Source organism: Megalobrama amblycephala, unplaced genomic scaffold (assembly GCF_018812025.1).
Source record: "Megalobrama amblycephala isolate DHTTF-2021 unplaced genomic scaffold, ASM1881202v1 scaffold253, whole genome shotgun sequence".
Taxonomy (NCBI): Eukaryota; Metazoa; Chordata; class Actinopteri; order Cypriniformes; family Xenocyprididae; genus Megalobrama; species Megalobrama amblycephala.
This window is the reverse complement of record NW_025953340.1, coordinates 1,032,805-1,057,641: the sequence shown is the minus strand read 5'-3', so window position 1 is coordinate 1,057,641 and position 24,837 is coordinate 1,032,805. Positions and strand designations below refer to the sequence as shown.

Below are 24,837 nucleotides of genomic sequence, written 5' to 3'. Positions count from 1 at the left end.
TGCGCCAGAGCTCGCACCTACGTCAAAAGTGCGACCTATGTTTACATGTGATCATGAAAGCGTTTAGAGTAACAGTCGCATTTATGTTGGTCCAAACTCTTCTCATGTGTTATTCGTTGCTATTTTCGGGATTCTGATTGGCTTACGTGGGCTTGAGCTGCTCGTTACACTCTTGACGGCATATATACACGGGTACGTGTAAATGAACACTTTTCTGAAAACTGACATGTGTGCACGATGTTATTTTTGAAACCGGAGAGGTTGAAATGGCCGTTTATGAAAATAGCCGCCCACGTGTAAATGTAGCCTAAGGGAGAACATGAGGAGCAAGGGAAGCATGACACAAACAAGAAACATGAATTAAACTACAAAATAAAAGACATGACATCAATAAACAAGAACACAAAACCAAAACACACGTGACAATGAATGAAAAAATGAAATAAAAAACAAGAGTTTCTTTTTAATCGCAAACAATTTTGCTTAAAGGTGCCATAGAATTGAAAATTGAATTTATCTTGGCATAGTTGAATATCAAGAGTTCAGTACATGGAAATGACATACAGTGAGTCTCAAACTCCATTGTTTCCTCCTTCTTATATAAATCTCATTTGTTCAAAAGACCTCCAAAGAACAGGCGAATCTCAACATAACACCGACTGTTACGTAACAGTCAGGATCATTAATATGTATGACCCCAATATTTGCATTAGACAAGGGCAGCCAGTAACGTCTGGATGTGCACAGCTGAATCATCAGACTAGGTAAGCAAGCAAGAACAATAGCGAAAAATGGCAAATGGAGCAATAATAACTGACATGATCCATGATTACATGATATTTTTAGTGATATTTGTAAATTGTCTTTCTAAATGTTTCGTTAGCATGTTGCTAATGTACTGTTAAATGTGGTTAAAGTTACCATCGTTTATTACTGTATTCACGGAGACAAGAGCCGTAGTTATTTTCATTATTAAACACTTGCAGTCTGTATAATTCATAAACACAACTTCATTCTTTATAAATCTCTCCAACAGTGTATAATGATAGCTTTAGCCACGGAGCACCATCAAACTCATTCAGAATCAAATGTAAACATCCAAATAAACACTGTACTTACGCGATTAGACATGCTGCATGACGAACACTTTGTAAAGATCCATTTTGAGGGTTATATTAGCTGTGTGAACTTTGTTTATGCAATGTATTATAGAGTTGCGAGCTTGGGGGCGGGGAGGGCGAGAATTTAAAGGGGACGCAGCCTGAATCGGTGCATTTATAATGATGACCCAAAATAGGCAGTTAAAAAAATTAATAAAAAAAAAAAATCTATGGGGTATTTTGAGCTGAAACTTCACAGACACATTGAGGGGACACCTTAGACTTATATTACATCTTGTGAAAACACGTTCTTGGGCACCTTTAAACCATCAAAATATGAGGAAAATATTTTTATGTTTATGTTTATATTATTTAAATGTTTTACAATATGATATTGACTACAACATAATCAGACTTTAATATTTCATTGGTTCTCTCTTGTTTTTGCATTTATTCATAATTTCTTTGTATGACAGCCTGGCCAAAAATAATTTGAAATAATTTGAAATTTCATTTCATTATCACACATGAATCAATTGACTCCAAGCACAAAAAAAATATTTGAATGAAAAATTATTTTTAAAAATATTTGAATTAAGGTTGAAGATGTCAGTTTTCGTATGGCTGGACATCACATTTGGCCTCTACTCTATGGCAGTTCATTGACTGTCTGACTGACAATCAAACCATGAGGCAAAAGTAAGCCACTTTTATGTTGACTGTGGGCTTCCCTGGAGTTGTTGGAGCCATTGATGAACTCATGACACATCATTGCTCTAACTGTAAATGAGGAGACATATATCAATAGAAAAAGATTCACACCATCAATACTAATTTGTGATAATTTTGCACAATGCAAAGCTCTGCTCATCTAAATGGTTTTTTTCTTTGTTCGTATCCTGAATTTTTTAAACTGAGGTGTTTGTTTAACCTCTTTGAGGAGTTCTGACCAATCAGGCATCATTAGGTATCATCTTTGTTTCAGAGGTGGCTTTTCTCCTCACCCATCATAAATTGCAATATCTGTGGTCTCTTAACTTTCAGAGAGTACAGATTAGACATGATTTCTCTAAAAATACTAGTAATATGACACATTTTACACAGATTTCATTCATGGCATCCTTTGTTGTTAGAAATCAAGTGTTGAATCAGAATTATATTAAATATTGTGTTTGACCAAATTATCTGCGAGATTCATTTGTGTCTGTTTCAGCCTCAAATCTTCCACCCTGTTTACTGAAATCATCTAAGTTTGGCAGTTTGATACGTGCTGCTGACCACTGCTTCAAAACAAATGATTCACAAAGGTTTCAAAGGTTCATAAAGCAGATGCTTCGAAAGCGCTCATCACTAGAGTCAGGGCTGCCGACTCTCAGGAATTCAGTGAGACTCGCGCAACTGACGATGTTCTCACGCCACACATCCATATTCTCACACAGTGAAAACTTGCAAAGCAAAGAGGAGACTGACACCAACAGACAAGACAGAGCAGGTTACTATGATATGAAATAAAGTCCCAGCTTTCAAAATTACAAATCTCCAACTATAAATACTGTTTATTTCCTCTTAAATGTGACGTGACGGATCAAGCGGCATGTTAAACAAACATCAGAAAATATGTTGAATGATACAGAAAAACTTACAGAAATGTATCACGTCTCCTGTAATCTATTAACCGATGTTTCAACCTCAGAAAGATGTCAATAATACAGCTTGTAAATAATGTCAGATAACGTTACATTTACCTCAGGAAAGCCTTTTCATGACCAGCATGTTAGTTAGCTAGAAAAATGATATAACTCTATAGAGGAGTATTTTGCTAAATATGTGCACAACATTATATATATAATGTTATTATTATTAAAACCACATTATATTACTTAGAATTGATCATTTTAACCTTTAATAATAATACAAGATGACAGGCTCCCTGTATGTTTATAGCATTAGTTGAGAGATTTTTTCCTTAAGGAAATTAACATCTATAATATTTATCCAAATGAATCGATATTGAATCAAGATCAGAATCAAATAGCAAGCTTATGAACTGAAATCATGAAACGTGTCAAGCACTAATAAATAATAATAGTAGCCACCAGACGCTGTACCATATAAACATTGTAACATGTTTTCTCTAAACTTAATGAAATTCTGTTGAGTTACCAAACGATTTGACAACCACAAAACACTTGAAATAGTATTGACTAACCATGAATAATGATGATGTGGATCTCTCTTGTTCCTCCACTGAACTTGTGTCTTGAGCAGAAGTTATCATGCAACTCCTTTCAGTTATGAATTTTTATAAAAGACTGTGGAGGAGGAGTTTACTTCAGAACTTAAACATGTTATAACAGATCTTTCTCTCAAAAGCACTCGTGACATAAGAGTGAAACTATGTGGAGAATCACTGTCTATCATCAAAACACCCTCACATGACATGATATTACAGGTAAAAAGAGACAAACACTGAAGAGACAGATAAACATATATATTATTGTATATTAATATATACAAAAAGCATCTTGAAAAAGCATGTGAAACTGCACAAGTACTGGACAAAAGCTCTGTCCGCTCTTCACAATTGTTTTGGGTAAACTCAGGTTAATGTGGACAGGGGTTAATTGTTGAATGTCACACTGATAACCACTAATGCTGATGGACATAATACATCTGATGTTCAGTGATGTTGCACATGCAAAGTTAAAAACTGTGTGTTTTTCCAACAGTGCTGTTTAAAGAGAAGCAGAGGAGTCCCAGAACAGTTCAGAAGGCTCATATCAATCACACAGCCAGAGTGAAGGTGTATGCCATGATGTTTTACATCTTCTGCAATGAATATAGTAAGAACAGTTATTTTGAGTCATATAGTTGTCCAAAGTGAGTGACAAAAAGCTACAGAATATCATTGGCAAAGTCAATGTGAACTCCAGTTAGGCTGTTATCACCCAAGATTAAGATGCCTCAAAACAGCATGAAGTTTCTGTACTTCTCACCTGAGTAGATCTTTCAGCAAAACAGAATCTGTGTATTAAAACGGTCTTAACCCTGTCGCCATCCATCAATCTATTTCCCTCTATAGATATTTCCCTCTAATTCCCTTTGGTTTGCTGGCAAGTTTCATGAGCACATTTTTCTGGGCAGCAACAACCTTTCTGTCAGCAGAGTGACTAAAATCCTGACAGTCTTCACGTTAGAGGACTCAGCCGAAGACACAAATGAAGAAGTCGTCTCATGAGGAACACAAGGTTCATCTGTTTTATTTCTAAAACTTTTTAAGAGGAATGTCATTCTGTTCTCCATGTACACACCATCCTGAATGCACATTTCATGTTAATGGTAGCCTGCGTGACCTTTCACCTTTAAAGAAAAATGCATGCGCAGATGCTTCACAAACCATTGAGGTAAGCTGCATCTTAAGTATCCTTTTGTTTCTTAAGAAGAAAATGACAGTAGTGTAATAACTACAACAAATGAGATACTGCTCAATTTTAAATGTAACAATATCGTCCCGATCATTTATTTGAATGTAAAGTGTGAGATCATTCATTTAACGACATTAACTTGTGCTAACGTTCACATGAGTATTTACCTGCTGGGAAAACATTACACTAATTTGACATGGACGAGAAGAAAAGACACAGACAAGAGCTGGAGGTTCTTACTTTTTTCACTCCTCCCCTCACTGCTGTCGCTTACTCTCGACTACATTTTAGGTGAGGCGGATCTCAAACAAGTCTATTGTTTGTATAGCGTTTCCTTTCCTTGCTTCCTTTCCTCGCGTCTTAGCTCCACCCCTTCAGGATGCGAGGGAAGGACGCAAGGAAAAGATGCGAGGATGTAGGAATTGAATCAAGTGAAATGATATATCCTCGCTCCCTTTAGCGTCACTTCAAAGCATCATCAGCTGCACTCAAGGGATCTCTCCATATGTTATTAAAGTTTGGTTATTTAAAAAATTATAATAAATATTAATAAAGCAAGATGCCCCGTTGAAATATATGAGGTATAAAGTTTATTTAAATTTAAATTATTGTGAGAGATATAAAGGGGGAGGGGAATTTATGTGTGCATCAGGTTTCTCGATGAGAAAGTCTTCCGCAAAGGATGCACCTGTGTATCCTCGCTCATAACTCCTCAGGAAGCTTCCTCACTCCTCGTTCCTCGCCTCCTCGCGGTGCAATTAGAGAATTGAGATGTCCTTCAAGATGGCTGAGCTCGATCGTTTTCCGGGTCATAGGATGGAGGATGGAGGAGCGAGGAGACGAGGAGACGAGGAGGGATATTGAGAAGCACCCTAGGTCAGCTCCAACCCCAGTCAAACACACCTGACCCTACTAATCAAGGTGTTCAGGGTTGCTTGATAATTACAGACAGGTGTGTTGGAGCAGGGTTGGAAGTGAAGTCTGCAGGACAGTAGATCTCCAGGAGCAGGGTTGGACACCTCTGGTATAGGTCATGTACCACATCTACATCTTCCTTCCTCCATAAACCCAAATTTAATGTCAGAATCAGCACAACTAGTGATTGTTGTAAAATGCAATAATGCAATAATCCTGTTCTGTTCCTCATGCTAAACCATTCACAAACAGACAAACAAATTACACTTTTGTCTTTGGGTTCACTTCCAAACAATCAAATACACACAAATGTGTCAAAATGACTGGCTTGGGGTGTGTTTACTTAAACACAGTTTATATCTTAAGTGGAAATGAACTGCTGGGAGAAAATCCAATGTGTAATATCTTAAAGTGACAGCAGTCACCTTCTGACGATTGTGCCATCGATGTGAATCAAGCAACAAAATGAAAAGAGAAAATCAGCCACAGCTCTAAATCTGAATATTGTTAGCTTTAATAAGCATCAATCTATTCATTTATAACACTGTTATTTTACATTTGGTTTCTTAGATTTCTTTAAAAAAAAATGCAGTGCACATTTAAAGGTCTGAATTAGTGAAATATTATATATATATATATATATATATATATATATATATATATATATATATATATATATATACATACAGCGTTGCCATGAATGACGCCTTGTGTCATCAAATTCAAACGACTCATCTGCGGGGCAAAAAAAAAAACAACAACTTTAAAGTAAGAATCATGCATATATTATAGAAATTTGGGGGTGTTTTGTATATTTTTGTGTCCTATACATTGCTGGGGAAAAACAATAAACGTCTCAGTAGCTGCGAGAGAGTGTCTTGTGCACACGCATAATGGTTACTGGTGCTTTCACTTGAAAATGTTCCCATTTTTATATTCACAAATAACTACGAAATGCGTTGGGTTTCTTCCATATTCAGAGAAATTTTGTTAATTAAGATAAGTATCTGTCAAATTTAATAATTACACTTAAAAGGTAAAGAATTGTCTAACAATAAGGACGTTTATTTGGTTTATGTTCCCTGAATGAATGCGCATACGTGAGCTAAAAAACTAAACAAGAACAATCAAAAGATAAATATCAAATGTTAAAGAGGGGAAAAAAACAAAGAAAAAAGGGAAGAGGAACGGAATAAATCTATATGTTGGTGATTCATTTCCAGATGATCTAATTTCAATGAACCTGCGGTTGATGTGTTTCAGCACAAGTTTCGTCAAGTTTCACACAACTGACTCACTGCTGAGGAAGTAGCAGCTTTCTTTTATCTTTTAACCTTTTAAGCTCTCACAAGGATGTCTGGACAAACCTTGTTGTGAAGAGAGACAAACTTATTTCAAAACATCGTCTTCACCTTCACCAAAAATCAGCGCACCACACATCAGGCATCTGCAAAGCTGCAGTCAGCTTCTTCTTAATGCCATAAAACAGAGGAAATATAACTCTAAATCATGTCTGCAGGAAAATTATATTGGATCTCTTGTCACGAACCGCGGTCACCTCCTCCGGAGAAGCGAATTGCGCATCTGGCCAACTTTAATGCTAAGTGTGGCAGGGTAGAGCGGCACATTCTCCATCTGCAGCTCTTCAAGACGTACCACAGCCGCTGAGTAATCATTGAGAAAGGAGATTTTCGGGTTGTCCGCATCATGCACAGATGTTTTCTTACTGTCGAGGGCGAAGGGTTTACTGGCGGCTGCCGTCACTCTTTGCTTGTGGAAATTGTGAAATCAGACGATGACAGGTCGATGACGGCAGCCTTGAAACGGCATAGGAGTGAACAAATTGAAGCTCTTTCTTTAAACTAAACTGCAGATGTTATGACAATATTTTTTCGAGAACGATGATCAGTGATGCACACTTAACTTCGATATTATGGAAGACACTGCTGGATTCGGTGGTCGAACGGTCCGTTGTCCAGTTTGAATAGGTCCAATAATATCTTACTGTACAGCCACAGCTGCAGGAGGTGTTGATGTCGTGTGAAGGATCTTCAAACAATTACCATTTGAAGGATATAATTTGAGGAAAACGGTAAGATTTGCATGTTTTCTTTTCAAAATACTTTCAGTGACGTGCCGAGTCAGACAATTGTATGTACACTGCAATAAATAAGTAGTCCGATCTGTTTCCACTAAAAATAGCCTATAAACTTCCTAAAAGATATGTTCACCTTATCAGCAAAACTGCCTAAATTTGATTCGAATTGCTTTAAACTATTAAAATACGATTTGGCCAGTGGAAATGAATGAATCAACTCTATTCTAAAACCTTTATCTTAAGTACAATTTTGTTTTTATGGATATTTTGATATATTTATTCTAAAACATAAAGAGGATATTGGATGATCTTTATCAATATAATGTATGGCACAAATTGCATTTATAGTCCATATCTAATATTTTCCAATGTCTTGTACCTTTGACGGTGTTAACCGTGGTGTCACGTGGATGGGAACGTGTATGGAAATGATATGCAGATGAGGTTATGCATAGTAAAACTAGGCGTCGTAAGCTCCATATATGGTGATTTCAGGGAGGAGACAGGGTGGAGATGCACGTACGCACAATCTTCCGCTGACTGGGATTTATAAAGGGATTTGTGCGCAGGTTCTGGAGTACGCATGGTTTTATAAATCTGATTTTTTTTGCGCGTACGTACACTTTTAGTAGGGATCCTACGCACAGTTTTATAAATGAGACCCCAGGATTCTCCTTCGTCTGTGTTGATTCATTGCTGTTGTCAAAAAACCTGCCACACTTACGTCTGTGTCCTGTGTTTACCTGCTGACAAGTATTTACTATAAAAAATACTATAGTATTTTTTTCACCTGTGGTAACTTTAGAGACAATTTTAGAATATCAAACGTTCAACGTCAAACCAACTTTATGCCAGTATCTGCTTTCTTATAGCCTGTATAGTATAACCTACATGACCAATAGGGTGCGAGTTTGGTCTTTTATATCATTGTACGAGTCCATTAAAGGGTTAGTTCACCCAAAAATGAAAATTCTGACATTAATTACTCACCCTCATGTCGTTCCACACCCGTAAGACCTTCATTCATCTTCAGAACACAAATTAAGATATTTTAGTTAAAATCCGATGGTTCAGTGAGGCCTGCATAGCCAGCAATGACATTCCTCTCTCAATATCCATTAATGTACTAAAAACATATTTAAATCAGTTCCTGTGAGTACAGTGGTTCAATATTAATATTATAAAGCGATGAGAATATTTTTGGAGCACCAAAAATAACGACTTATTTAGTGATGGCCGATTTCAAAACACTGCTTCAGGAAGCATCGGAGCACAAATGAATCAGTGTGTCGAATCATGATTCAGATCGCGTGTCAAACTGCCAACTGCTGAAATCACGTGACTTTGGCGCAGTGTGTCGAACCACTGATTCACTGATTCATAACGCTCCGAAGCTTCCTGAAGCATTGTTTTGAAATCGGCCATCACTAAATAAGACGTTATTTTGTTATTTTTGGCGCTCCAAAAATATTCTCGTCGCTTTATAATATTAATATTGAACCACTGTACTCACATGAACTGATTTAAATGTGTTTTTAGTACATTAATGGATCTTGAGAGAGGAAGTGACATTGCTAATGAAAATGTGTGTGAAATGTTTTGAATTTAAATATTCACAGATTAAATATACAACCATGTTGAATTTCAACCCATAAAAATGCAAGCACAGTTAATGTAATGCATATTTTTTTCAATTAGTGCAATTCAACAAGCTTTTTATTTCAAAAACATTTGGCATTAATTTACTTCCAAACAGGAGTTTTCGAAAACACAACTTACTCCAAAGCCCATCAAAACCCCTGAAAGGTAATTTTGACAGTAATAATAGAGATTGATGTGACAATAAAAACTGATTTACATCAGAATAAGTAGAAGCTGAGAAAAGCACAGATACACACCGTCACTGACTCACATACTGATCTGTCTATATGAGGATTTATCACACACACACACACACACACATTTATTCTGACATATTTTAGTCACACAGTATTAATGTAATGAAGAGAAAATAAAAGACATCTCACTGTTACTGATTCATCATGAGCTCAAAGCTTTATGGGTAGGATCTCTCAACAGTCTATTCTGATTCAACACAGTTTCACTGATGATCCTTTATAAACTCTAAACCCAGGATAGAGCATTTGAGTGAATGTGGTCTGGACTGTGTGGATGAGGATCATTGTGTCTCCAGAGACGCTGTAGAAGGACAGAGTTCCTGCACTGTGATCCACATACACTCCTACTCTACTGCTGCTGGGCTCTACAGGGAGTTTAGTCTCTCTGTTATTGTGAATGAATGAGTAACTGGAGGAAGAGCAGATCAAACACCAGGACTGATCCTTATATCCAAACAAACACTCATTACCTCCCTTCCTGCTGATGCTCTTATATGACACTGATATTAACACACCAAACCCACCATCACTCCACTCAATCTCCCAGTAACAGCGTCCACACATACTCTCTCTACACAACACCTGACAATAATAATCAAATCTGTCTGGATGATCAGGATACGGCTGATCTGTGTCAGTGCCAGTAATCACTCTGTTCCTCTCAGACAGACGGAGGCTTTTATTCACTGTGTTCAGATCCAGAGTGAGCTGATGGGAATCTGATGGAGATAAAACACATCAGGTGTATCAGTATTACAGAAACTTTCTATCTTCAGTTCAGATCTAACCAGTTAATTTAGGATTTTTCACAAATTAATATTACAGAAGCAAATCTTTACTTGATTTATGATTCTTACAAATCTCATCTCAAGTTCAGCACTCAACTCTCAGGATTGTTACCAAACAACCAACAAACGTGTTTGTGTGTGTGTAGACTTACATTTGTGTAGTCCTGCTGTAATCCAGATCTCTCCTCCATGATCCACACTACAAAACACACAGTGACACAGTTAATCAGTAAACGTGTTATGGGCTGAACAAACGATACTTGCGTATCCATGTGCAGTGTGGTGATTTTGGGATCTTCATTCATGGCATGTTTCTCCTGTTTCCTCATCAGTCTTGTTGGCTGTTTCATCTGATTTAAAACTAGTTTAATCGTTGAGTGATTTGTAGCTTGTAAACGAGAGGTGTGTGTCGAACTGAAACACTTCTCACTAGATGTTGCAACGCTGTTTAATAATGGTGACCGGGAATAAACACAGCTCCTTTAAGCTTTCGTTCCGTTATCCACTGGGTCGTGCTGCATAGTTCAAAGTAAACTAGTGAAACACATGAAAACAGTGCAATTTGTTCTGTATTTGTCGTTACTGACCGAGAAATCACCTCAGATGATTCAGTGACAGAGCAGTCCGAATGAATCCAAATCTCTTCTGTGGTTTCAGGCTTTCGAGGGGTGCATGTGTATGCAAAGACTACAAAACCATATCAATTGACAAACTAAAATATAACAAGTTAAGACAGTCCTCTGCTATGAACACTAAAATGCTGATCAAAATAATTTTATAGATGCTGGTAGTGTGCAAAGATACATCTGATGACAACAAAATCTTTCTGTAGGCCTGTGCCTTCTCCTTTGTATCAGTATCAAATATGAGAATTTATATTCTCATTAAAGGGGAGAATATAAATACAAAATACAGAGTTCGACATTAAGCCTTGTTTTGTGCTTGTCCTTTGCATAACTAAATTGGTCATTTACTTGTCAGAGTAAAAAACTAGCTTGCCTGGAAAAAAAAAAAAACGTGTTTTTTTTTTTTTTTCCAACTTTCTCATCAGTGTTTTATCAGCAGTGACATATTTAATGTTATTTACCCTGGGGGTATTTTATTAATATTCCTTACAGTATAATAATAATAATCACTTAATTAATAAGAATAAGAATAATTCCTTAATTAATAAGAATAATTAACCTTTATAAAGGGCATTTCCCCCTCCCAACATTCTTACATTTGATAAATTAAAATGGTAAGACACTATAGGGCTGTTACCAGATGAAATAATTTACACTGAAAAAGTACAACTGCATTCTATAATGTTGAGATTCTTTAAATATTTTTGAATATACAAATAAGAAATGTTGGTGGTAAATTTATACTTTTAACCCCTTAACTGTCACGGCCACCCAGCCAGCACACCCATGTAGGGCCACATGGTTTAGCCCAGATGAAATGAACATTGTTCAGAGTGCACACTACAGACTGTTAAATGTATCACTGAATCAGTGTTGGAGAATGAGATAATTAAGTGATGATTGAGAATTATTGAAGATAGCTGCTGTTAACAAGCAGAATCAACGAAGGAAAGAAACACAAGAACAGAAAAAATTGAAAACACTAGAAATACAACTGACATCAGCCACAGCCTTAGATAAAAGAAGGCATTAAATCTCTCCAGATCTCAGCAGAGGATTAAACAACTCCATATACAGAAGCTCTTATTGAGAATGAAGAGATAGTTTTTTGTTGTTGATGTTTTATTGAAATTTGTTTGAGGGTTTTTTATGTTACCATCATAGTGATCAGTGTTTTCTTTAGTTGTGTAGTTTGACTTGTCTTTGTAATGTTAGAGTTTCTCTGGCTGCTGAAACTGAGATTGTTATAGCAAGAGAAAACACAATCAGATGCTGTGGCTGCTTCGTGATAAGAATATAATCATTGTGTAGTAGCTTAATTCACTGATCTTATGACTGAATTCAATATGAGCAATGTCTTATGAACTTTGTTTTATTGTTATTTGTGTAAAGATGCTGCAGAGTTTCAATTAGAAAAGCTGAATGAGTTTTAAAACACATTGTACACTAAACAACTTAAGACTCCAGCAGAACTTCCTCTCACACAGACATCTAGAATCAGCGTATGAATCTCAACAACGGCGACATGCTTCATGCCACAATGCTGCTTCTTTTTTTCTTTTTTTTTGCATGATGCACCCAGAATGCATTGCGGCATGAATCATGTCACCATTGTTGAGACTCATAGGCTGATTCTTGATGTCTGTGTGAGAGGAAGTTCTGCTGGAGTTTTAAAGTGTTTAGTGTACAATGTGTTCATTCAGCTTTTTCTGATTCAAACAGTTTTATCATTGTATTTCTAGAAGAGAGCCAACACAAACAACATTTTATTCATATAAAGCTCAATCATTAGATCCATGAATTAAGCCACTACATGACGATTATATTCTTATCATAAAGCAGCTGATCACATTTTCTCTTGTCATTATTGCCATAACAAACAGCTACAAGAACCACAGAAAAACTAACACTAAAAAAGTCAAGAGTAAAACTGCCTAACTAAAGCAAAGTCTGACCTCGATCATGGTGACATCAAACAATATTATTTTCAACAAATCATCAACATCTAAACCTCTGGTAATTCTCAATAACAACTTTTGTAGATGTATGTCAGAAATAAAGTCAGTCTGGTTAGTAATAAGTGAAGCTGGTAATGATGTTTGTGGAGTTGTTGGATCAGATCTTCAGAGATTTAATGTCTTTTATCTTCAGTTGATTTCATCGAAGGCTGTGGCTGAAGTCGAAGTTCTTGTTGTTCCTCTGTCCTTCAGTGATTCTGCTCGTTATCACCTAATTATCTCATTAACTCCAACACTGATTCAGTGTTACATTTAACAGCCTGTAGTGTGCACACTGAGTAGTGATCATTTCATCTGGGCTAAACCATGTGCTAAACATGGGTGTGCTGGCTGGGAGGCGTCCGGCCAGCGGGACCGTGACAGTTAAGGGGTTAAACATTAAATTAAACCGCCAATAGATGGCGGCAAGTGAACGTCTTAACTGATTCATTTATTCAAACGATTCATCCAAAAGGCTGAATCAAGAATGAAGCAGTTGTTCATGATTGGGACATTGAATCTTCACTCAACCGATTTGTTCAAAACGCTGAATCATTCAAAACGGCTGAGTGTAGCTCTGTGAGATGCGCTGATTCTGCTTTGTTTGGAACTATTTTCGCTGCTACAATAGAACAAAAAACAGGTGATATTGCACTTAAAACGTAAGTGATTAATATTAACTACTTGTTTATTGAACTGTTGTATGAAATTAGTGGCAATTTCAATCAAGGTTATATTCAGGAATTCAGCACTCTCGGTCGTTTGATGCTTAACTTTGTAACATGTCGTAAATAGCTAGCTATAAAAACTCCACACATTGAATTTTTATTGCAACATGATAACTGAGATTCTTTGTGTGAGTAGAGATCATTTGTTTTGAATTCTCCTCAAGAGCTATGTGAGCCTCAACAGCGCAATAGGCTGTCACTGCCAATATACATTACAAATATTACTATCCGCTATCAATTGCCACTTAATATAAACAAATCATTCTCACGATTTGGTTGTTATTGACATTTTAATCAAGCTACTTATCTGGTCAGGCAAGTAAAATTCTTTTTCACATCAAAAAATCCACTTGTCCCACAGTTCCGGACAAATGTAGCCTATGTCAACTTGTAAGCTCTGGTAAGCCTATGTGCCGGGGCTCAGCCCCGGACGGCCCCAGCCCAATTTAACCCCTGGTTGTCAGTTATAATCATCAAAATTAAAAGAAATAAACAATTGAAATCTATCAGTCTGTGTGTAATGAATGAATATAATATACAAGTTTCACTTTTTGAATGGAATTAGTGAAATAAATCAACTTTTTGATGATATTCTAATTATATGACCAGCACCTGTATATCACATTAAATAGTTAGACATTATGATCTTTGCTTTGAGAAATTTTCTCTAACTAAACCTCTTTACATTTTAGTTGAATACCCCTGCTCTTGACCATCCGCTCAAGTCAAGTCAAGTCACCTTTATTTATATAGCACTTTTTACAATGCAGATTGTATCAAAGCAGCTTTACAGTGATAACAGGTATATAATTTTGGCTGCACAGCAGCTCTTAAAGAAAATGGTGTCAGTATCCATCTTAAGTAAATTAAGTATTGATTCATTCTGATGTAGACATCTCCATACCATATCCACAAATACCATACTACAAGCCGTTTCTCCCAGAACACTCCAAACCTACTGGATAGCTTGGAGTTACTTCAAAAATTTCCACAGACCTCATAACATGGTTTTTCCCGAATTTTGCCTCCATCATATCAATTCAGTTCAGCCAGGAAAAATCAAAGTCTACCTCAGTAGTGTCACAGACACGCCAGGCTCTTCCATCAACTGACTACTGAGCACACACACCTGATCCCCATCTGCACCTCATCACCACAGACCATAATGCCAGCACTCACCTTCTGCCTGTTGTCCAATCTCGTTCATATGAAGGACTCTTCTAGTTGATCTCCATATCCTCTAGATATACCTACCAGTTTCACTCCAGCATGTTTTCCCAGTCTTCTTGTCTCCAGCGTCCATGTGTGTGTGTGTGTGTGTGTGTGTGTGTGTGTGTGTATGTATTCAACTTCCGTCATCTCTAGTCTTCCACTCCGCTTCCACTCCTCGCTCCTGCAAATCAAAGGACAGTATCACCGCCATCACTCCTTCTCCTCCGGCATACGCCAGTCCCATGGCCAAACCAGCGCCCTTCTCTGGCTCGGCGGAGGATTGCAACGGCTTCCTACTGTAGTGTTCGCTGGTCCTGGAGATGCAGCTGCACCTGTACCCCAATGATCACTCCAAAGTAGCCTTCATTATATCTCAACTCAACGGGCGTGCACTCCAGTGGGCTGAAACGATTTGGTCACAGGATGGACTAGTAATCCAATCGTTAACTAATTTCATCACACACTTCAAGAAGGTATTCGGCAGACCCGCTAAAGTTTCATCAGCCGATGAGCAACTTTATCATCTAAAGCAAGGATCCATGTCTGTTAATGACTATGCTCTCAAGTTTAGAACCCTCGCGGCTGCCAGCAGCTGGAATGAGCAATCCTCAATCATCACTTGTCATCAAGGACTGGAACCCAGGGTACGGCTGCATCTCGCTGCATACAAGGATTTCATCAGCCTCGAACGCTTCATCCAGCTTTCCATAAGAGTCGCCACTCGTATGCAGTCGTGTCTCAATGAGCACCAGGGCCAGCCACAATACTCACCATTCCTCCATCAGCCAGAGTTCATCAGCCCTCCAGAACCAGGCCATGAACCCATGCAACTAGAGAATAATCATCTGACTCTAGCTGAGCAGCAGAGGCAGCTGTCCCGGGGGTTGTGTTTATATTGTGGTGCTTCTGGGCATGTCATATCTTCATGCCCCATTCATCCTCCTCGACCCATGGTGAGTGCCATTCCCCCTTCCTTGAAGAAAATGAAGCCACTCACTACTGTTGTAATGCTTTCTGCTGTCAATATCTCCATTCCAGTCAATGCCCTCCTCGACTCCGGGTCAGCCGGTAACTTCATCTCTGGTGTCCTCTGCCGCCAGCTCAAGACCACTACAATGCTGTCCATCTACCAGATCCACTCTGAATCTGGTAAACCGCTCAGCCGCAAGCGAGTCCAGCTATGTGCCAGTCCAATCAAACTCCAAGTAGGACTGCTGCACGTGGAACAACAATATCTTCTGGTTCTGGAGGACTCCACCACTGATGTGATTCTAGGGCGTCCCTGGTTGGAGCAGCACAACCCCATCATCTCCTGGACCACCGGCAAAATCCTGAAGTGGGGCGACACCTGTTTCCCAGACTGCTTCCCTCACCTTCCTCAGCCTTCTCCTCCTCGTTCTGTGATGGTACTAATTTGCTCACCCTCCATTGAAAGCCCAGTGGAAAAGCAGTCTGTGGATATACCACCTTGCTACTCCCCCTTCAGTGATGTTTTCTGCCCTAAGAGAGCTTCTAAGCTGCCTCCACACCGGCCATGGGACTGCGCCATTGATCTGCTTCCGGGTGAGTCCGTGCCCCGCGGAAAGATCTACCCATTATCCATCCCTGAGCAGAAGGCCATGGTACATTGAGGAAGCTTCACATCAGGGCTACATCAGACCTTCCACTTCCCCTGTTGCTTCGAGTTTCTTCTTTCTTCAAAAAAGGACGGAGGCTTGCGGCCATGCATCGATTACCGAGCTCTGAGTCGCATCACAGTCAAGTTCCGCTATCCTCTTCCCCTAGTCCCAGTGGCTTTGGAACATCTATGCGGTGCCACTGTCTTCACCAAGTTGGAGCTCTGCAGCACGTATAACCTCATTTGGATATGCGAGGGGGACGAATGGAAGACAGCTTTTGATCCCTACCGGTCACTGAGTATTGCGTTATGCCGTATGGCCTGGTCACTGCCCCCTCCGTCTTCCAGGACTTTATCCATGAGGTGCTCTGGGAGTTTCTCAATAGGTTTGCTGTATACATTTTTCTTTTAGTGCCCCAATATGTACAATTCCCAAATATCCCTCCTCAAAGGTTTACAAAAAAACAAACGAACAAACAAAAAACAATCCCCCTTGGCCAGACAACTTTTAACCATCGACATTCTTAGCATCTGCCTAACTACTCTCTGCTCAGGTTTATTTTACCCTAATAAAACAAGAACCCCAAGATGCCATGTTAAATTTTGTTGTCTTTGGCTTCACACAGAGGCCCAAGATACCGATACATAAAAAGACCCTATTGTACTGCTTGTGGTTTTTGTTGTAAACCTTTTCCGTTTCTTTTCTTTGCTTTATTTTTGAATTGGGAACAGGTTAAGGGCCCCACAAGTTGCAACATGTAGACTTCAACATCATGCAAGGAGTGGTTGCCACTAATTGTAAGTTTTGTTTTAGTTAGAGTAGGCAGATTTATTTTGTGTTTTGTTTTCATTAAGATTTTCTGCCTTTAGTTAGTTGGCTTTTTGGTTTTCCTTGTTTCTTTTTGTTGGAAACACTCTTGTTCCCTTTTCACCTTTTTGTGCTTTTTTTGTTAGATTTTTCTGAAGGTATGTACATACATTTAATTATTTTTAGTAAAGCTTTACTTATTACACTTCAATCTTTGTTGATGGTCTGCTTAAGTCTCCTTCTGTCATGTTTTGTACAAGGTTGTTCTAACTGGTTCTGTTCTGGATAATGTTGACCTACCTGTGATACCCCTAAACTAATAGGGACACAACACTCTGACCTTTAAATAATAAACAATGACACCAATGTTTCAACATCGAAAAAAGAAAAACTGGTCTATTTAAACAATTATTCGAATTTAGTTTTCAGTTTGCCAATTCCAGTCAACTACACCATAGCCCTTTTAATTCACCAAAGGAAATCCCAAATCACCTCTCTTTTCGGCCCTCTTTTTATGGACGATAAACTCCCTGCCTCCAGACATTGGTTTCAAGAATCTCAAAACCATCCTCAATAGATCCAGCATTACAACTAAACATTTACCATCCTTCCACAAAGGTGCAGCCGCTACAGCAGCCCAGAGGGGCCTATCTGGACACAAAATTAAAATGATAGGTCGATGGTTGTACCATTGAAACATGTTGTCACCTTTGAAACAACATGTTTGATTGAATCAACATCAAAGTAGACAAACACACAAAACATTAGCATCTTTCTGAGTCCAGACCAATTCTCCCTACTATTTTTGCATCTTCCCACTTAACAAGCGGGATGTAGCGAGAGCTCTCCCTTTTCGGATGTGGGGGTTCTTGTATACTTTAGGGCTGTGACGGTGGCAAATTTTTACTACCGCGGTGGTTGCGGTGGTGGGGTCCGAAGGGGGGGCGGGGTTTGTTTATGTATGTATATGTATATATATATATATTGCGTTAGACTTGCGTTTTGCCGTCATTTTGATGGACAGGATCGTAAAAAAAAATCCATCATAATCAATATTACCCGTCATTTTAATTTTTATATTTTAATGATAAGACATTTTATTTACGAACTTACAGGATAAGCAAATAGGCATAGGCTTGCATTTATTTATACTATGAAAAGAAAGTTGATCAAAGACAAGCTGCGTCACTTTCAGTTTTCATCTTGAACTCTTGTCACGGATTGTGAGTGAATGCGATCATCCTTTCCTCTTTACTACTGTACAGAACAAAATAAACATGAATGAAAATTTAAAAAAATATGTTGATACAGTAGCTTACCGAAATCTGTATCACATCAGTTCAGTCAGTGTTGCCAACAATGTCATCTAACATTACCTCAGAAAAGCCATTCGTTGACCATAAACTTATAGTCAGCAAGAAAAATAAAAAAAACTTAATTAAGTAAGCATGCATAAGTAACTTTATCATTATACAGTTGACTTAAACTGGGTGCTCGTCTGTGTGTAATCAAGCGCATCGTTTTCATTTTATTCTGGAGACTGAACTCGCGCTCTGCTGCCACACTGGAGCGCGCTCACCACCTACTGGACAGGGGTGGGAATTACAACAAGCTTACATACAAACTACATAAACTGTCAAAATGACGGACGGGCTGCAGATTTTTTCCATCACTGCTAAACAAATTCCATCAAAGACGGAAAATTTTCAGTTAACACGATCTCTGAGATATATAAATATATATTATATATGACATCACACTACCGCCGGTGACACTCCACGACCGTGATGGCAACCTCACAACCGCGGTGGCGCGGTTGTCATGCCTACCGTCACAGCTCTAGTATACTTTAACTCCCTGAGGTCCGAAAACGCGCCGGCGCGTTTTGCAGGATTTTTTTCACATTGCAGCAAAACAGACTTAAAATACTCCGTCATTTCTTGTCATAGAGACATAAGTAATATATCAATTGAAACTATAGAATGTCTTCTTTTATTTGTGTACACTCAGAGTAAAAACACAATGTTGTGCTTTTTGTAAAATAAAGAAAACTAACATGATGCGTGATCTCTCGTCTCCCTCTGAACAAAGTCCAATCTGATAGTTCTCAGAAAATGAACTGTAACTTATGAATACTAATGACAAAAAAATGACACTTACGTCTAAAGAAACGTTGAAATGTCAGGTTTTAAATCGTGTAAGTCAAATCGAAAACAAACATTCTGTGTTTATGTAATCTGTATGAAAAGAGAGCCATGTCAGAAGTCCGAGATTCAGCTCATTACCCGCTAATGCGGCCACGCCTACGGAGCTATTGAGATGACGTGCTATTCAGACGCAAATTCAGAGGCAATACTTGTATGCATCATCTCAATCGTTAATTTATTGTCTTGAAAAGTGTTTATTTGGATGTTAAAGCCATGGTTAGCGATCTCTAGAAGACATGCCGTTAGTTCCTAGTTCCTTTTCTTCTTTATATGAATTTGTGGCCTAAAGGTGTACAGAGCACCCTCCGGCTGCAAGTATGAATTGAAAACACAGTATCCAGTACTCATAGTGATGACAATAAATATTTCTCAGTATAGAAAATTGACATAAATATATAAGAATCCATCAATATTTCTCCAAATGTGCATGCTTTTAAGCTAAAAGCCTATATGAAATGCCATAGAGGTAACATAATTGTTCAGACACTTTGCATCACAGAAATACATTATATTTTAAAGAATTTAATAGAATACCATTATTTTAAATTGTAATAATATTTCACAGTATTACTGTTTATGATGAGCTGAGACATGATTACAGAGGGTTTTTTCACAGCCTACCTGACTGAAAGAGCGCATTAATATGCAAGTCATTTCAGGTCATTATTATGTGATTCTTTTGTCTTCTCATGTGTAAATGGCCCATTATTCATGCAGATTCACGCCTCCACGCATACTGTGTTTCTTGACAAAATGTGTCTTACAAAAACTAAATCAATATATTGTTTTATATGAAGGAGTAGGCAGCATTATTTTTTACATAATTCTGAAGCAAAAACTCTAGTCTACAACCTCCAATACCCAAAAGTCTTGTGAACACAGATTTAATATACTTTTTTGGCCTTATTTTAGTGACTTAAGTTTTTTGTTTTTTCAATAACCACGCATAAACATTATTCCTTCAAAAATACAAACATGTACATACATGTTCCTCACATATTATTGTAGCCTAGTTTGTGCTGAATACAGTGTAATGACACTTTTGTCATTTATATGTTTATGAACAACTGAAAAAAGCACAAATGTCAGGGCATGTCAAAACTTCTCCAAGCCCCAAATCAGCCTCACACTCCAGAGGGTTAAAGGTGCCCTAGATTCAAAAATTGAATTTAAAAAATTGAATTTACTCGGCATAGTTGAATAACAAGTGTTCAGTACATGGAAATGACATACAGTGAGTCTCAAACATCATTGTTTCCTCCTTCTTATGTAAATCTCATTTGTTTAAAAGACCTCCGAAGAACAGGTGAATCTCAACATAACACAGACTGTTACGTAACAGTTGGGATCATTAATATGTACGCCCCCAATATTTGCATATGCCAGCCCATGATCGAGGCATTAGACAAGGGCAGCCAGTATTAACATCTGGATCTGTGCACAGCTGAATCATCAGACTAGGTAAGCAAGCAAGGACAATAGCGAAAAATGGCAGATGGAGCGATAATAACTGACATGATCCATGGTATCATGATATTTTTTGTGATATTTGTAAATTGTCTTTCTAAATGTTTCATTAGCATGTTGCTAATGTACTGTTAAATGTGGTTAAAGTTATCATCGTTTATTACTGTATTCATGGAAACAAGTCTGTCGTTATTTTCATTTTTAAACACTTGCAGTCTGTATAATTCATACACACAACTTCATTCTTTATAAATCTCTCCAACAGTGTAGCATTAGGCGTTAGCCACGGAGCACCATCAAACTCATTCAGAATCAAATGTAAACATCCAAATAAATACCATACTTGCGTGATTAGACATGCTGCATGGCGAACACTTTGTAAAGATCCATTTTGAGGGTTATATTAGCTGTGTACATTTTATTTATGCAAGAGTCGAGAGCTCTGGGGGGGCGGAGAGCGCAAGCAATTAAAGGGCCAGCAGCATGAATCGTGCATAGTTAATGATGCCCCAAAATAGGCAGTTAAAAAAAAATATTTAAAAAAAATCTATGGGGTATTTTGAGCTGAAACTTCACAGACACATTCAGGGGACACCTTAGACTTATATTACATCTTGTAAAAAAAAACGTTCGATGGCACCTTTAAACTAATTAGTTTAACTGGTTTTTAATAAGTGAACACTGTAATGCTGTTTGAAGTTTTTTAATCAAAATTCTTCCTGCTCTACATACTTGATTTTATCCAGTCTGTAGTTTGGATGGTTGAGTTTTTCAGTGAGCAGCTTGACTCCTGAATCTCCTGGGTGATTGTAGCTCAGATCCAGCTCTCTCAGGTGTGAAGGGTTTGAACTCAGAGCTGAAGACACATAACCACAGCCTTCCTCTGTCACCATACAGCCAGACAACCTACAAAGACATAGAGCAACAGTCCACAGGACATTGGTTTGGCAATCAGACATGACAATCACACTGACCTGTGGAGTTTGTACAGTATTTGCAGCTGTTACTTTCTCTAGATTCAGTCTAAAGTAACAAAAGCAGAGATGGGATGTAATGAAGTACAAATACTTTGTTACTGTACTTAAGTAGTTTTTTCTGGTATCAGTACTTGCTTCACTATTTATTTTTCTTTTACTTTCATTCCTTCCATTTTTACACAAATATCTGTACTTTCTACTTCTTACATTTTCAAACCAGGTTTGTTACTTTCGTTTTAATTCGTATTTGATGGCATTTCTAATAAATCATGAATCTTGACTGGCTTGTAGCGTCTGGATAGATCCGGCGTAGACAATCAACTTTGGAATTTTCAGAACGCTGTTAGCCTGATGAACTGTGTTTGTAAATCACGGATCGGCACCGGCTTGTCCAGAAAAACAGACACTTTGACACTTTTGTTACTCTGTCAGAAATTAAATAGAGAATCCCACTTCCTAGCTCTGGAGACTTCAAAGGATCACCCCTCCCTTTGTGGGCCCAGAGAGTCCAGCCAAATTCCAACACACACCACAAAGACACATACACGCACAATAAGGACACACACAGACACACAAACATGCATTGAAGACTGTATGTGTAAAATAAAATTATGCCTAAATGTAACCGCCGTTGTATGTCAAATTGCATATAGTTATTCCCACTGTATAAGCTTAGCTTGGATTGTAGTTGTGCTAGTGTAATTTCTAATGATACTATTGTCTGTAAACCATAACTTCTTTTATGCTTTTCTGATCTGTCGAGTTTGGTCTCGTTTTAAAGTTCTTGCTACCTCTCATTCACTGAGATATGTCACATAGCTGACAAATGCATTGTTCTATTTGTTTAATGGAACGGTGAAGAAAGTACTATCCGATCTGATACCCATAAATTATGCAAATTCAGCCAGGAGACAAGACAAAGAAAACTTTGCCCGCCAAACATTGCCACGCATCTATTGGCCGTCCAGCCAAAGAGGTGTGTTAGTTTGGTTTTCCATAAAAGCAACGACACGCATCTCTTAGTTGCACAAGTTTTCCTGTCGCCAAGCTTTCGGCACTCTCCCCTGGGAGACGGACTCTCTTCTTTATTTTCCAGTTATATTACTTTTCAGTTTAAACCTCGTTTGAAAACCCCGCCGGAGGAAACCCTCTCGGAAAGGACCAAGCGATCCAAGCCGCGCACTGAAACTCTACTGCACACTGACGTGAACATATATGCAAGAAATAATTTCTTTGAAATTCATTCAAACTGATTTCTGTGCTGGCTCTCAAAGGGTTAACTGTTGTAATTTGCCATTCTTTGATCATCTCTCTTTTTCTGCCTTTAATTTCAGTTTGTATATATCTGTTATCTACTTGTGTATATTTAGACGTATAACCTTTGTATTATTAATTTTACATATTAAATACATTATATCCATGCTTTTTGTTCTTTTGCTCATTTATAAAACCCAGGTCACATTAACGTTTTGATCTAGCACAATCATTTTACGTTTAATGCTATCATTGGAATTTATCCTCGTGGCCAGAGGATAACATTTTCTTTATAATAGTCAGTGAGGAGATATAACGGTTTGCTGGACAAACTAATATACTTTCTCTAAATAATTATTAAACCAAGACTAATCATATATGTAATTGAATATAATTAGTTGTAATTAATTCACCATATATGTTCAATTCCCCCTTGGGTCAATATATACATCATAATTAGTCATAAAGCTTTATGATTTATTATATTCATATATTTCACCCATAAATTGATTAATAACTGTACAAAATCGTTACAGGCTATACGATTCGGCTTGCACGCACTCCGCCCCTCCGTCAAAAGTTTTCAATCAGAGTAATCAATGCAAGAGACTCGAGAATGTGGAAGGGCCCAGGTGGAGCAGAGAGGCAAAACTAATGACCTGTTCAGAACTTCAAGTGCAGGTCAGTTTTATCTGTAAATAGGCTAGTGTAGTTTTGTCTTTGATTACTTAGATAAGCATTCAACTGCTAGCAACTGTTCGCAGTAGCAGCCCATTACAATCATCACTCAAAATGCTGTATGCTAAAAGGCATCATTATTATCTATTGTAAAGTTATAGTAGTAATTTAGCAGACAAATATTCACATCGTTTTATAATAGGTTTAGAAGGAGCTAGAGCAACAACACAACCCTTACGGAAATTAACAATGGTTTTCTAAAACCCAAAACCATGGTAACCATTAAACATGGTTTTGCTACATTAACCATAGTTCCCCTTCGTCGGTCACGTTCAACGTACGTCAGTAGTGACCGACGAATTGGGATATCGCTAGAGAGCCCTATCAGCTTCGAGAGCCCTATCAGCTTCGAGAGAACTAAAACAAGCCAATGGAGATTGGCGTGCGATATTTGCATAATGCGCACCGCCCCCAACAGGTGGATATAAATAGGAAGCAGATGCAATCGCACTCTGTCTTTCGCTTCGGAGCCAACACTTTGGTGTCCTGCAGCTTCTAAAGAAGACTATTCAAGCCTCTTCATCTGCCTTTGGTGTTGGAGTGACGGCACAGCAGCGAGTGGAGCCTGAGCCTGGAGAACTACATCTGTTCCACTGTAAATCTACGCTGTTTGGTTTGCGATTTGGGCCGGTTCCTCCTGTGTTTGTTTGAACACGCTGGTCACGCTCCCTGCGTGCCTCAGCACTAAAGAGCTGAAATTTCCTCTGTGTATGTGACTCAGGGAGTGAAAAGTGTACCTGCAGTCACATCGCGGCTGTTCCCTGTGTGCTTCGGCACAAAGAACAAAAGCTTCTAAGAGCTTCACAGACAGACACTGCGTCTTTTTCAAGACGTCATTCAGGAGGCGGTCGTTTCCTATCCTCACTGACGGCCACAATCACTTTCTCTCATGTCTGCTTAGCGTGCTGAGACTGTGTTTGTGGGTGGTTCATGTTCTCGTGAAAAATGAGAGCATGCCCACGTCGGCGCGTTGTTTGTCTC

General features: G+C 38.3%; 2 protein-coding genes across 2 annotated transcripts in view; both read right to left on the bottom strand.

Annotated features, from left to right (window-relative positions):
• The window catches only part of LOC125261040 (NACHT, LRR and PYD domains-containing protein 12-like), a 36,087-nt gene extending 32,695 nt beyond the window's left edge, over nucleotides 1-3,392 (bottom strand). The window contains exon 1 of the mRNA XM_048179583.1: nucleotides 3,310-3,392. The gene's annotated coding sequence lies outside the window, so the exon portion shown is untranslated. The remainder of the gene's footprint in view (nucleotides 1-3,309) is intronic.
• Nucleotides 3,393-9,236: 5,844 nt separating this feature from the next.
• On the bottom strand, nucleotides 9,237-24,210 carry LOC125261041 (stonustoxin subunit beta-like). The gene is made up of 3 exons (XM_048179584.1): nucleotides 21,620-24,210; nucleotides 10,377-10,423; nucleotides 9,237-10,155 (listed from the first exon to the last, which is right to left on the bottom strand). Exons 1-3 carry the CDS (start codon nucleotides 21,844-21,846, stop codon nucleotides 9,629-9,631), a joined length of 801 nt encoding a protein of 266 aa, XP_048035541.1. The 5' UTR covers nucleotides 21,847-24,210; the 3' UTR covers nucleotides 9,237-9,628.
• Between the last annotated feature and the right edge of the window lie 627 nt (nucleotides 24,211-24,837).